Source organism: Nuphar pumila, chromosome 6, assembly GCF_984573655.1.
Source record: "Nuphar pumila chromosome 6, dmNupPumi1.hap1.1, whole genome shotgun sequence".
NCBI lineage: Eukaryota > Viridiplantae > Streptophyta > Magnoliopsida > Nymphaeales > Nymphaeaceae > Nuphar > Nuphar pumila.
The window spans coordinates 100,617,688-100,633,721 of NC_143254.1; the positions used below are offsets into that span (position 1 = coordinate 100,617,688).

Genomic DNA, 16,034 nt, shown 5'->3' on the forward strand with positions numbered 1-16,034 from the left:
TCCATATCGAGATAGACAAACCAGTTTAGTCATCCAATCAGGTCTAGTAAATAAGGCACATTCGCCTCATCCCCAACCACTTTTGCACGTTTTCAAGAGAATATTTTCTCCTGGATAAACTTTCTCTCAGAGTGGACTCCTGCCAATTAACCTCATCTCTTATTCGGGATGAGTACAAATTCATTTGGACCATATTTGAACCTGAAAAGTCCTAAGATCCAGACCTGTTTCGAACGCCTACAAATAGGGGTCCACCCCTATGATCAGGAAAAAAAGGAAAACGTCTGAACGTTGGCACTGAAAAGAACGAACGCAAGACCATCAAAACTCGTCTCTTTGATCCTCCTCACTTGTGCGAAGGTTTTGCCAAAACAACCGTAGAAAACCCTCATTTTTCTGTGAAAGTGCCGTTGGACGAACGAAAAGGATGAATAAAACTCTAAAGCCTAAAACAGACTCCAGGTCTGAAAAAGGTGTGATTGTTTATCTATTTTTTCTTTTATTTCTTGTATTTGTTTATTTTATTCATTTAATTAATTTTATTAGTTTAGAGCAGTTTCTTACATGTTTCTTTTGTTTATTTGCATTATCTGTTGTGTAAGTTGTGCTACGAAATCAAACGACGTCTTCAAATCATTTTAAAAGAGATTTTTTTTATTTAAAAGGTAAGTTTTTGAATTTATTGATCAACGACATGATAATCAATACGAGACATATCCAACATGTAATTAAAGTATATTTAATGCACATAATAATGAATGAGAACAATCTCATAAATCACAACCCATTAGGATTCACTCATACAACCTTGAATGAGTTTAAGCACAAAGGACCAAACAACAATCTTATAATATATATATATATATATATATATATATATATATATTATATATAATCACTAGAATATGAGAACTAACGTGTGAACCGTGATTTTCATGGATTTTTTGTTCTTCTCTTGAATCTAACCGTACATATGTGATTTGCATGCTTGGTTTTATAAGAACCTGCTCTTGAATGGTTCGATTTTGATGCATAAATGAGATTTTTTTTTAACTTTAATATCTATGGCTCATAATCTTCATAAATATTCAAGCATTCAAAAATCACATTTTTCATCAAAAATATACAATCATTCCTAGCAAATTCATAATGTTAATCCCATCCACATGGTTGGATTTGCAAAAAAGGTGTTGGAAATGCCCATATTTCTAGTTCTCATATTCTAGTTACATATATATATATGTTATTAAGGAAATGCACATAATATGTATGAAATTTTATCAATAAATATTTTTTCATATAAGAAAAAACATGTAAAAAAAAGTTTACAAATTTCATGAAGAGATTCTTTAAAAAATCTCACCTAACAAAGGGAATTATATTTACAAACCTCAACAATTGTTTGACCACTACAAGCAATCACCTCACTATACTTCCAAACCTCAAAATTCAAATGTATCAGCTACTAAAACAACATCACAATACAATCCCACTTATTGGCTAAATAAACACAAAAAGTGTGAATAACCAATGGGTGCACATAACTCACCACATTGAAAAACATCTTTTGTCTACATAAAATAACATTCAAAATTTAAGTGTATTTGCTACTAGAACAAGAACACAATCACAATGCCACTTATAGGCTAAACAAAATATACAAAAGTGTAAATAAACAATTGGTACACATAAGTCACTACACCGAAAAAACGTCTATTGTCTACATAAAATGACACTTAAATAAGAGGCATAATAGGAGAAAACATACAAGGCAAGAGAACTTGTAACAAAAACAAACTAATGTCAACAAGAAGGATAAAGATATTAATTTTAATAATATTTTGAAACACCATGATTTCAAAAATAGATAGCCATCACAAATAAACATAATTATTAAACATTCAATATAATAATAATGGCCAAATAAACAAATGAGTTATACAACACAATAATAGAATTAGAGATCAAACAACCGTCAGTTAGAACCGAACTATAAGCCAACAATCTAAACTGACAAAAAACGAGGTGAACATTACTCACCTCAACAAATATCTCTAGTTCAGTCAAAGCTAACATGGATCCAAAGGTCAATCAACTATCAATTAGACCCAAGATAAGTGACAACACATCACTCATAACCCTTGAGAATCTAATATGATAAGATAACATAAGGTGCACACATAAGTCACATCAGCGGCTAACCTTAACCCGATAACAACGGGGCAAAGAAGAAATGATGTATCATATAAAAAACTGTGATGAATAAAATAAATGCCATAAGAAGGCAATAAATATTTACGAAAATCAATTTCCAAACCGATTTGAAAAAACAAAGTTTCAAATCAAATCCAATAAAGTTACATAAAGACCTATAATGAATATAGTGCAATCACATGCACAACAAGATGTCAATTGATGCAATCATATGCATGGTCAATATAATCAAGTTATACAAGTTTACTATGAGACAACAATGACATAACATTAAAAATGTCAACATATATAGAGATTATCAAAGAACCATATAGAAAACCAAGAGCATACACAAGTATAACTAATCATGGATACTCACAAAGAGATTAAAAGTTCATCTATATGCAATAATTTTAATAACATAAAGCCACATATCCTATACAAAAGTTACGAAGAATCACATAAGATGCATAGAAACACATTTAATCACATATGCAAGTGATAAATTACTCTAATGCAAGATATATATATATATATATATATATATATATATATATATATATATATATATATATATATATGATACATGGCATAATTATTCACAAGGAATGATCACAATGACCACTAAAAATTTTCATTACTAACAAGAGAAGATATGAAAACCTTCAGTGTTACCAACAAAGTCCACAAAAAATTAAACAAACACAAAAATATTTTTTTAGAAACACTCGTAAAACCCACAAAGGGGTACACAAGAAGGTTCTCATAATTCTCAAATTAATATTTTATTAATACCAAGTATGCACAAAGCATAATACTTAAATTTCATGCAAAAACATGTAAAATAATGTTCATTAAAGGACCATGAGACTAAGAAATAACACAATCACAACGGTTACAAAGAAGGCCAAAAAAAAATACACAATAACATGATTATTTTTAATAATCTTAAAAGACATTCATAAAAGTGGATATTTTTCATAAGAATAAATCATGTTCAATACCTTATGCACGAATAGACAATTTCATTCATCATGTGTATGGAAGACAATTACATGTGCATAAGGATCATATATCAATAAAAAATATTTATTTAAATTTCAAAAAATAACAATTTATCCATGATCTCTAAGATCCTAACCACATATAATTTTTAATACTTCATAAAATATTTTATGTTTCACATAATACATCAAAAAGAAAGAAATTCAAATACAAGTTAAGCAAAAACTCATAAAATCATACTTGTGAATAACACAAAATTATTTTAAAATAAATATTTCAATTTATTTTAAAGTATTTGATAAATTTTAAAAAACAAATAAATTTTAATATAACAATAAATATGAACATGTTTTGACATTTATTGTGATATCACGTATTTTTACACTTAGTTAAATTTAAGATTTTCGAAAATTTGGCTAAGTCTGGAAGAAAAATCGTTTGATTCTCGATTTTAGGTTGATGCTTTGGAATCTGAGCTTGGCCCAGGTCTCATTATCAAGGCCTAAACGAGCTAATCAAAACGTGAGAAAAAGTTCTATTTTTTGACTTTTAAATTCAAACGAGATTTGAGTTATTTTTTGATGAATTTCATAAATGAAATTTGAGTTATATATTGTTAGATGCATCTTGAATTTCTGAGCGCAACAATATTTTATTTTTCTTGATTCGGGCTACGGTTGGTCCAAAAATCACATTTTTTAAAAAATTGAGCAGTTTGTCAGTTTTGATCCGGATTTGGATCAGACTAGATCTGATGGATTTGATCCAAATCAATATGGATCTGGACTCTAACCAAGACCCATATTAATCTGGATTTGGTCCAATCCAAAATCTATTTGGGTTTTTGGAGTTGGATTTAGATCTTAGGTCCAGATCCAAATCCAAGCCCAACGTTTTTATAGCTTTAAATTCAATAAAAAGCTTTAATTTGGAGTTTAATAAGGTTAAGAAGCCTTTTGGATTAATTTGGTTATTTTTGGAAGCATTTAGATGATTTTTAATTAATTAATAATTAATAATTTATTTATTTATTAAATTATATTAATTTTGAATTTTATTTTAGGGCTGAGTTGGACTTCTTAAAAGTGTCCTTATTTTTACTTAACAGAGGTTAAGACAGAGTTTTAAAAGATCTAGAAAGTTAAAAAAAAATACCAAACGTGGAAAAAGTCAACATTGGGAAGTTTTTTTTAAAAAAATGGAAACAAGGGGAGAGTTCTCATATTGGAGAGTCACCCCCTCTCCTTCACTTTATATAAAAAAAAAGAAAGGGGAAAGGAAAGAGAGAAAAGAGAAAGAAAGAAAGAGAAGAGAGAGAGAGAGAGAGGAAGGAAGAGAGGAAAAGAGAGAAAAAGAGAGGAAGGAGGAGGAGCTCAAGTCTTCAGCCGTCCGATATTTCTTACCATTGGTTTTGATTCTTTTTCTCGATTCTTGCAATGTATGGGTCTCCTCTTTTGAAATAAGTGAGAAATCGATTACTGATTCAATTCTGATGCTATACCTTGGTGTAAACCATGGTAGAAGAGTAGATCTATGAGGTCACTCTAAAATACACGGAAGAGAATCCATGGATCCTCTTCCATGTATGCATTTTTTATTCTTTTTATCCTTTCAAAACAAAAATTTCTGTACATAGTTATTTTTAAGTTAAAACTGAATTTATTTCATGGCAAAAAATAGTTTTTTTATGTGTTTACATTACTAATATTGTTGATGCATGAACAAGCATATGAAAGCCATGGTGTATGCATGTATTTTTGTAGAAAGCGTGTATGTAATGGCATGCTCATTGAAAACTTTGAATAAGTATGCTTTGTTGAGTAAGTATTCACACATAGATTTAATATTCCTGTTGGATTTTTGGACACACATATGTTTAGATTTGTCTATGATCATACATGAATGTAATCATGTTTAAGCATACATATTTGAGTCATAAATCTGGAGCAAAATTAACTATGTTTTAATAAATGCTTTCCATTCACATGAATATACTTAGTTTATGTTTAGTTTTATAGCAAAAGAAAAAAAAATGGAAAATCGGGTCCTTTGAGGACCCAAGGAGGTTTTTTTAGACCTCACGGTCTGGCCGAATTGGCCAGCCAAGCACGGCTCGGCTAGCCCGATCTGGCCAGACCTATCACTGTGCCGACAGGTCTGCCGGGCTCGGTTGGACTGAGTCCAACCGGCTTGGCAAGGGCATGCCGAGCCACAGGGCTCAGCCGAGTGGTTCGGCTGAGCCAACCCTAGTAATATATATATTAACAATGGTTGTTACTGCTGGGCCCAGCCGACCTGTAGTTGGCTAAGTCTTTGGGTAGTCGGCCCAAGCCGATTGGGCTGAGTGACTGACCCAGCTGACTGGGACGGCTGGGTGGGTTTGGCTGCGTGCCAGACCAGCCGACTGGGTCAGCTGGGTTATGTATAAAAAAAATGTATATATCTGGGTGTTGGATTCTTGTTTTACAATTTTTTTTATCATGTGTTGTGTATGTTATTTCCAAAGAGAAGCATTACACGTTCTGTGATGTATACACTTGGAAAAAAATGTTATGCATTTAGGTGTATGTTACAGTGCATTGACAGGTACATATGCACTTGATAAAAAGAATAGTCATTAATGTTCATTTCAATGAGAAACAGTTCATTAACAGTATGTGCATTGAGGTGTGTATGTTCATTTAAAAAAGAAACAGTGCATTCATAGTCATGTAAACATTGATAAAAATATGCAGTGATGTATGCGTTATTCTAAAGTGAAACAATGCATTTACAGTTATGTAAGTATTGATAAAACATGCATTTGAATGTGTACATGTTGTTTCAAAGAGAAACAGTCCATCGACGGTTATGTGTACACGTGATAAAAATATGCAATTAAGAGAACATGCATTGCTGTGTATATGCAAAGTTAATGTGAGCATGCACTGATATGTATATGCTAATTTATTGAGATCATGTAATTGACATAAACATGCACACTTGATGGGAATATGTAGTTACATGAATATGTATACTCAACGAAAACATGCAATTGATTTGAATATGTGCATCACATGAAAGCGTGAATGTGTCACTATCATATGAACTGAATATAAACATGCTTCTAAATATTCTTGTTTCCGATGCATAGTTGAAATTCACATATATGAATGTGCATTTAGAAAGCGTGTGATTTATTTCATATATGGCATGTTATGGTTTTTGCATATGGTGCATCGATTATCGAAATGAATCAGCGTGGGCCTGGTGGGCCTCGAGCTTTAGTTGCTCCTTTATTTAATTTACATGCATTGCAAAAATCACATTAATATTATAGCACTGTATTGCATTGTTCTATGCTTTTCCGCGGGGGTGGTCCCATGATGGTTTTCATTGGGGAATATGTGAGCTTTTGTCTTTGTTTGTATGCTGAATTGCAAATTAAAGAAGTGAGATCATAATAATCAAATAAAAAAAATAAAAGAACAGTTTAATATACGTTCTGAGATCTCTCGTCGGAAGAATGAGAATCTTAGAGTTTCGGTTTTTCGGGGACCACGAGGATACAAAAGCTCTGTGTGCACTATTGATTACTCCTGAATCCGATATTGAAGTTGTTTCTCCTTACCACTGTTTTAGGAAGAGTCTGCCACTTTGCCTGAGGTGGTGTATAGACACAACTGTTGTTTTGGTATACCAAGAAAGTGACACTTGTGGATGAGTGGTCCTTGGTGTCCCCGACATTAGATGAGTGGTTTAATGTTCCGATGGCTGTTTCGATCGAGGGCTAAGTTTGGAACCCAGTAATAAAATACAAATTGTGTGCTAAGCTACCCTGAAAACCTAACTTGACATCAGAGATTTTACCAGTTTGGTGTATCTGCGGGCAATGATAATTAAAAAGAGAAAGTTAAATCGTATGCATTTAATAGGGATATGTATATGAAAGAAAAACTCTGATAAAAGATAATAATAATGTATTAATGCATTACGCTGAAATCATGTATATTTCTACTATGTATTAAATCATGCATATTTACTTGTTTCCTTAATTATGATATATTGGTGAATGCATGATGTTGTCTTTTAATGCATGTTAAATGTCTTTAATGCTTAAATTGTGATCCCTATTGTTATTAAATGTTTCTTTATGCTTAATAATTGTTCTTTATTGCATGAATGAGTAGTTGAATTATGAATGTGTTATATTTATGTTCCTCTAAAATATCACATGAATCTTATTTATGTTCTTTTTACTTGTTTGATTCATTAGAGGGATTTGTACGCAGGATTTTTTAGATTCTGATACTCTACTTTTTGTGTTTTTCGCAGCTTCAGATGCCTAGTGGAAGAACTTTCTTTTGAGAAGAGTCACGAGGGGACTACACGATTGCATGACAGATTCTTGGGCCGGCGTGACTTTCTTTTTGCTTTCTTTACTTTTATTTACTTATGTCTCAGACTCTTTACTTTTGAATAAATAAAATTTGGTTTGGTTTGGTACGAAAGATGAGTATAAGATCCCTTGTAGTGGTGGTGGTGATTGTATTTAACTGTAAGGCCTCGGGTCTCTGAAAAGGTTTTTGCACTTGTTAAAAAAAATGCCACTTTTTCATGGGTATGAATTGGGGTCGTTACATTTATAATCATGAAGTGTTTGAATAAAGCATCTAAATGCTAACAAGACATGCTTAAGAATACTAGATTATATACCTACATATAAAACAAGCTAAAAAATCTAAGATTCAAACTATATCTTATAAAAGCATACACATATCATTTTACAAGATCAAACAAATTTTATAAACCTTATAAAACATTTAATGAGAATAAATTCAATAATAATTTTGAAAGATATTTGAAGATTTTAGTTTTTAACAAATAACTTTAAAAAGATAAGAAAAATGAGTGTTTTCTCATGCAAAATGCATGAGATACAAAACTCAGGTAACACTTAAAGATTTAAGATACATACTGGGTTAAGTTTTTCCTTTAATCTATGCCACACAACAATCGTGAACCTTCACGAAGCACGAACTTGAACCTAAGAATCCTAACATTAAAAATAGCAAAATACCAAAAAAATTCTTTGGCTTTGTTACTATGTAATGAAATATTCGAAAATACAAAACAAGGGCTTGTAAGATCATAAACACAAAGTGTACTTGCAACTAAGAGACAATACAAGTGCACAAAAGCACTACACAAGCACTAAGTGCATTCAAAACATTAAAGAATTAAAGAGAGGAACACAAGAACATAAAAATATACATCTTATTGAACGTGAATGCTTAAGAGAAGCATTAGAGAATAAAGAGGGACAAAACCCCTATACACAAGGCGTTTCAATAGAGTTGTTGTATTGTTCCAACCGCTTTATTTGATTAGTCAACTCTATGTTGATAAAAAAAAACAACTTTATTTGGTATTTAACCAAATAGTTGTTATAAAAACAAAAAAAAGACAACAAGAAAAGAATAAAGTAAAAGTATTAATGTGTACTTAATGAGCACAACCTGGCTCTCGGCGGCCCTGAATCTAATTCGGACCAGTCGGCCCTAAATTGGGTCAGCCTGACACCACCTGATGTTCACTGTGCCTGACCTAACTCTTATTTGGTCGGGCTCAGGTTATGGAGTCTCATCCGGTACCTGCCGGTAGGGTCATATAAGGCGGGTCGAGCAGAACCAAGAGAGAGAGAGAGAGAGAGAGAGAGAGAGAGAGAGAGAGAGCACGCTTCCCTACCTCTCGTGACATGTCATATTTGGCTTTGTATTGTCAACTTCTTCATCCCCTTGGCTTATATTTGATTTTCAAAATTCAAATATTTGAAACGTGTATGAATATACATGGTAGGGTTTTTATAAATATATATTTTTAATATATAATAAAGTCTCAACTCGGGCCGGGACCCAAGTCCGAGTCCGGCCCCATAAGGTGTCTGTTTGGGCTCTGCCTAACTTTTATCGGGCAGGGTCCTCAAAGTGAGGTCGGAGTCTGACCCAAATCGGGTTGGGTACCCGACAGCCCATGGTTCCTAGTTGCAACCCTGCAACGTTAATGCTGGGGTCTGTTATGGAAAAAACTTTACTAAAATTCTGTTTACTGATAATTTACAGGCTCTTGTAGAACACAATTGCAATTCAGATAAAAAAGTTTCCATGCCAAACACAAAATTGGGAGCTGATTTATAGGGTAAGAAGTTTTATCTGATCCATAACATAGTTTTTGACCTTTTATTAAGTCTCATGAAGTGCAATGTCTATATGCGGGTTGTAATATTACCTATGCTGACCTGATCCAAATGATATAGAAATTTAATTTGCATTGCCCCTGAAGGCAAGATAAATCACATTGGAGATCCAATTATGTAAAAAAAAAAATTCCATAACAGAGCTAGGGAGTATGAGGGACTCCTTTTTACCTAAGCCAACTCAAACAGGCTGCCTGTTCAGACTACCAGGCAGTTATGCAACCACCCATATATAGTGGGGTTCTCACTTACAACAATCCATCACATGGTGACTTGCACAAACTGCTCCTACCAGACAGTGGGAGCCCTCGTTGGTCCAATTATGTAAATTTTAAATGGGACAGGGATTTGTATTGGCAAAATGAGGTATGGTTCAAGCCCAGGGCTGGTAAATGAGCCGAGCTTCAGCTGACTCCTTTGCAAAAGAAAATATTTTTCAAAGCTTGAGTTAATAAGATTTGACTCATTTACAAAATAAACACATTGTTTCAAAGTTAGGAGCGGCAATCTCTAGTTATTTCTTGCAAGTCAAACACTTCAACCATCCATTATACACTACAGTTTATGATGTAATTTATCTAAAATAGATTTGTTACTACTTAACAATAACAAGGTGAAAAGATCAGGGTGCAATATGATTGCACAAATATTTGTGCATTAATCACCTGATCACCCTCCATCTTGGGGACAGGCTTGTCAGTTGTGGAGCCCAAGGCCTGATAGAGGGCAATCAGGTGCATAATGCACAAATTTTGTGTCATGTGATTGCACCCGATCCGGACTCCTTAACAAGCGTATACGAGGTGAGTCGGGCTGAATCTGTTCCTGTGTGGCTTGCCGAGAGCTTATTTTACAAGTTTGCATGAGTTCTTTGCAAGATGAACCAAGCTGAGCTAGCAGCAGCTCATCTTGTTTCCTAACTCTACCCAGGTGTTACAGAGTTCGCCTCAAGATTGGATGTCAGTTTGGTCCCTACTTGGCTCCAGTTTAAAGTTGATCTATTGGCTAACTTCTGACGAGCCAAGTCTCGAGCGTTCGTTTCATCTCCCAACCCATCATCAGATGCCGGTTTGATCCCTACTTGGATCAAGTTTAAAAATGGCCTATTGTCTAACTTATTGATGAGGGCTGGGAACTGAGTGCAACTTGGGTTTGGCCCGTTACCAGCTTAACGTTTTCAGAAAGCACGTTATGCTCTCAACCCCACGCACAATGGGCGAATGCTAGGAAATGGCTACTTCTGTTCTGAAACCTGTTTGCTGCTGAGTCCGGTTTCAGGGAGCGGCTATATGCCATGGCATATAACCTCTCACCAAGTGTCCAACTTTTTGAGAGTGTTTTATCCTTTTAAATTAAAAAAAAAAACACGTTATCTCCCTCTTGTGGGGTAAGGAGAAGGGTGACTCACTGAATCACAACCCATTAGACCTCTCTCTTTCTCTTTCATATCTTTCTTTTCTATGCAATCAAACTGCTCTCCCTTATCAAGAAAGAAGAAGAAGAAAGTGTGATGGGTTCACCGAGTATCAACGTTCAGACCAAGACTTCTCTTCCGGCTCCCCCTCCTCATTTTCATTTTCTGCACCCTACCTAACCCAAGAAACCAAGAACCAAATTTCAACTTCTCCCTAGCCATGGTCATCTCCTGCTCCCTCCTCCCTCCTCTCATTGCTCGCCATCATCGTTTTCTCCCTCACGGCAACCCACTTCATCACCACCACCACCACCCAGGAAGAGCAACACCGCCACCAACCTTCTGCATCCATTGTGGTGATGAAGAAGACAGAAATCTCCGCGTCCAGCACCCTCCTGAACGAGTCTTTGCAGTCTTTTAATTTAGAAGGGTAAAATGGAAAGGCTTTCTACTAGGGGTGGCAATTTCTGACACGACCCGCCAACCCGACCCGCCAACCCGCCTCTTAGGCGGGTTCGGGTTGGGCTTAAGCCAACCCGTTTAATAAACGGGTCGACCCGCGTAACCCGTTTATTAAACAGGCCGGGTTCGGGTTGGGGTATGCCAACCCGCCAACCCGGCTGACCCGTTTAATAAACAGGTTAGGCGGGTGGGTCAACCCGCCAACCCGTCTGCCCGACCCGTCAACCCGACCCGTCAACCTGCCTACCTGCCAACCCGATCCGTCAACCCGCCAACCCGACCCGCCAACCTGAAAAACCGTTTACCCGACCCAACCCATTTATTAAATGGGTTGGCGGGTCGTGTCGGGTTACCCGTTTATTAAACGGGTCGGGTTCGTGTTTGCCACAGCTGACCCGTTTAATAAACGGGTCGGGTTCGGGTTGAGGTATGCTGACACGCCAACCCGACCCGATTGCCACCTCTACTTTCTACTCATTTTCTCACTCTCAAAAAGTTGGACACTTGTCAGAGGATATATGCCATGGCATATAGCCACTCCCTGAAACAGGACTCGTTTGCTGCCACTTGTGGAAATGTTCTCCCCAATTTCTCCCTTCTGTTATTCCTTCTTAGTTTCAGAAAATGTTTCCAATTTTGTATAACTAGCTTTATGACATGTTGAAATGCATTGTGCACCGATTGGCTACATCTATACTTCTGCATCTATACTTTGCAAGATCTGTTAAAGAGAAAAGAGCTGTGCTCAAGGTCGATAGTTTGACAGGGCTCTGGGTTTTTTACTCAGGCATGGTACTGGAATAGCTCGTAACTTATACAGCTTCTAATAAAAGATCCTTTTGGTTGATTGGATATGCATGATTCACCATTCAAATGGATTTTATTTAATCATTCGGTTAGATATATCCAGGGGTTTGCATTTTGTTCCATTTGATGGGTAAGTCCTTATTAAAGCCTATCACACTTGCCATTGAGACATAATGCTTCTTTCTTTTATAAAAGAAACCATGGCATGTAATGCTTTGAGACTCTTGCTCTAGCCTATGAGAAGGCCCCTTTTCGGGTTGTTCAAGGATAGTAGAATAGTGGCATTGAGTTTCTTAACTCTCTAGTCAGTTGTATTTTTCCTTGAGGACAACGAAGAAAATAATTCAACAGTAAAGTGAAAGTCACCATTTAGAGCTTCACTATTTTTAAACACAATATATATAACTTTAAGCATATTATATTAATGGTAGCAGCATTCTAGATATTAAAGTGATTAAATGAAAAATGATCATATTATCCTATAAAAAATGGTGCGTTCTTGCAAAAACTACAAACATGTCAAAATCATTGATTCTTAACTTTTTAGGATTATTTTATCCTTTGCATCATATTTGTGCATACTTCGTGATGTTTGTACAAATATGTTGTGAACCTTTTAATATAGTTAAAATTATCGAGAAGATTCATGCAACATATTTATACAAATCTTTTGAAGTTCTCACAAACATATTGATATATTTACGCAGACCTCTTTACGTTTGCACAAATATGTTGCAAACTTTTAAGTATAATTAAAATTATTAAGAAGATTCACAACATATTTGCACAAACCTCTTGACGTTCGCACAAATATATTGTTAATCTTTGAATATAGTTAAAATTATCGAAGAGATTTGAACTATATTTATGCATACTTTTTTATGTTCGCACAAATATGTTGTGAACCTCTGAATATGGTTAAAATTATTAAGGAGATTCGTAATATATATATGTCTTCATCCTTATGTTCGCATAAATATGATTAAAATTACCAAAGAGATTCAAAACATATTTGTGTGAACTTTCTCACGTTCGTACAAATATGTTGCAAACCTTCGACTATGGTTAAATTCTTCAAGGAGATTCACAATATATTTGTGCGAACTTTCTCACGTTCATACAAATATGTAAATTTTCAAATATGATTAAAATCAAACTAAGTAGATTCACATGATCTTTATGCGGGTTTGTCGACTTTCATGCAAATATCTTGTGAACCTATAAAATATTAGAATCAATCAAAAGAGTTTCACATAGTATTTATTTAAACCCGTCAACACTACATAAATATCTTGCGAATTTCTAAAAGATTAAAATCAAACTAAAGATATTTAGATGATATTTACATGGATATTTTGACATGCACACAAACTATCTTGACATCTTATAGTCACATGATTTCACACTCATAAATATTTATATATTTTTTTGTACCTATATTATTAATCTTTCAGCCATTTTAATCACGGTAAGAGGCTCACAATATATTTATACCAACGTGAAGAGGTTCATACAACTATGTTGTTGATTGCACAAATATGTTGTGAATTTTTTTAATTTAGTTTTAATTATATTTAAAAGTTGACAACATTTTTTTGTGAATGAATCTCTTTAATTTGATTTTAACCATATTTGGAGGTTTGCTAACTAGAAAGTTTTTTGTATTTATGAAAAAGTAAAGAGGTTAATAAAAATATATTGTGCCTCACTAATTTTAGTCATAGTCTAAGGTTTGCACCATATTTGTATAAGCCTAATGAGGTCAGCGTAAATATATTGTGAAATCTCATATAGGGAGGTTGGCAACGTATTTGTTAGAAAGTAAGGAGGTGCGCTCAATGTTGCTATTGAATCTTGGGCTACGAGACCCAAACCTTTGACTAACCGCGTGGTGGCCACGCAAAGATCGTATTACTCTCTTCCCGTATTCTGCCGGTGACGAGAAAGAAAGAAAGAAAGAAAGAAAGAAAGAGGAGCAGCTGGGAGAGATGGAGGGTTGGGACACGAAGACGAAGTCGACGCTGACACAGATACCACTGCTGACGGTGAAGGCGGGGCCAAGAGACGGAGGGGCGTGGACGGAGAGGCTGAAGGAGGAGTACCGAGCCCTCATCGCCTACATGACCATGAACAAGTCCAACGATAACGACTGGTTCAGGATAAGCGGCAGCCCCGACGGCACCCGCTGGACCGGAAAGTGCTGGTACGTCCACAACCTCCTCAAGTACGAGTTCGACATCCAGTTCGACATCCCCGTCACCTACCCCGCCACCGCCCCCGAGATCGAGCTCCCCCAGCTCGACGGAAAAACCCCCAAGGTTGGTTATTGTTGGCTCTTTCCTTCCTTCGTTCGATTTCCTTGTTTCTGAAATCTCTCCTTCTCTCACTCTCCATCAGATGTATCGAGGGGGGAAGATTTGCCTGACCGTGCACTTCAAGCCGCTGTGGGCGAAGAACTGGTAAATATTGTCTTTGTTCTCTCCTTTTTATGCTTTTCCTTTTCATGTGTTGGGTTTTGATTCATCCTTCTTATGGATTTCCTGACGGTGTGCTTGGATTCAAGGAATTCAGTGGAATCAGATGCCAATTTTTTTTTACTGAAATTCCTCTCTGTAGCTGAAAGGTGGCCGGAGGATTTAGTGACATTAAATTCCATTTCCATCAAATTCTCTGAATCCAGACATACCCTTTGGGGATTTAGTAGAAAAGAATGGTCTCTTTCTTTCAGGGGTTCCTGGGACTGCATTTAGTCTTTCTTTCAGGGGATTTGGTAGAAAAGAATTGTCGTATTCTTCCTTATTGAGAAGACGTGGTGTTGGTCTCTTCCTTTATGTGTTTGATGAGCGAGGATGAATTTGATCAAGCCACAATTGCATTTGATTTTGTTGCAAACTGTTTTGGTGCCATCTTTCTTGCTTGCGGGGGGGGGGGGGGGTGGAGGGGGGTAACATTTGGAATTGTTCTATTGCATGCTTATGCTCACCATGGTCTGAATTGGAAGAACTAGTAGTGCTTGTTTTGGTTTTTGTAAAGAGGGATTCCAAATTACCAATCAAGAGTAGGATCCTTTTTACTTTTTTGGGTTTTAACTTGAGTTGGTGTGAGTCTTTTTGCAGCCCTAGGTTTGGAATTGCGCATGCCCTCTGCTTGGGTCTTGCTCCTTGGCTTGCAGCAGAGGTCCCTAACCTTGTTGACTCTGGAATGGTAAAGCACAAGGATGATGCAGCTTCTTCTGTTATCGCTTAAAGAATCTCTTGTAATTCAAAGAGTCCTCTCAATTTTTCTGAAAAACATAAAATCAAATAAATCTGGATTTTGTTGTCAGACAGTTTTCTTTGATGTACTATAAACATGCTTAAGATTGATATATGTTCTGAAGTTTAAGGCATTTTCTTGATTTCTCTAAGGTGATGCCTGGAATGGATACTGGTTATTTGTTTGGAGCAGTTCACATGGTATATCACAGCACTCTGGGTTTTAAACAGGTGCTGAAACAAAATTGTTGAATTTTATCATCTCTGTGGTTGTTTAATGCTAGTGTATTTCAAATACCTTCAAATACTTCCAGTCCTCTGTTATTCCACACTAAAATTGTTCTCTTTTCACCTTTTTCTTCTTTTCTATTTTCTTTTTCTTTTGAGGCATTGGGCTAAGGCTTCTTGACAGCGTGTTGGTCATAATTTGCACTTCTCTTGCACAATGCACCATTAACTGCAGTAAAAACAAAAAACAAAAATCTTTTTGCCAATTGATGCCTATGTTGTTTCTATATTTGGCTATTTCCATCCTCCGACCATACAGTTAAATGTTGAATCCTTTTTACATTTTTTTTTGTAAACCATGCAAATTTTCTCTTTCCTATTCATATGCCACTGGATTCAATGAATGAAAATTTCTCATCAGAATACTGCTGCATAT

The 16,034-nt window shown here is 35.5% G+C and overlaps 1 protein-coding gene across 1 annotated transcript; it reads left to right on the forward strand.

Moving 5' to 3' along the window:
• Nucleotides 1–14,062: 14,062 nt before the first annotated feature.
• LOC149835413 (ubiquitin-fold modifier-conjugating enzyme 1-like) lies at nt 14,063–15,562 on the forward strand. The gene is made up of 3 exons (XM_090010518.1): nt 14,063–14,434; nt 14,514–14,575; nt 15,233–15,562. The coding sequence occupies exons 1-3, from the start codon at nt 14,105–14,107 to the stop codon at nt 15,360–15,362; spliced, it is 522 nt and encodes a 173-aa protein (XP_089866644.1). The 5' UTR covers nt 14,063–14,104; the 3' UTR covers nt 15,363–15,562.
• Nucleotides 15,563–16,034: the final 472 nt, after the last annotated feature.

Bases quoted from the DNA above. Each gene is read 5' to 3' on its own strand.
- LOC149835413 (XM_090010518.1), top strand. From the start codon at position 14,105: ATGGAGGGTTGGGACACGAAGACGAAGTCGACGCTGACACAGATACCA. The intron at 14,435-14,513 runs GTTGGTTATTGT...ACTCTCCATCAG, and splicing joins TCGACGGAAAAACCCCCAAG to ATGTATCGAGGGGGGAAGAT. The intron at 14,576-15,232 runs GTAAATATTGTC...GTCTTTTTGCAG, and splicing joins CCGCTGTGGGCGAAGAACTG to CCCTAGGTTTGGAATTGCGC.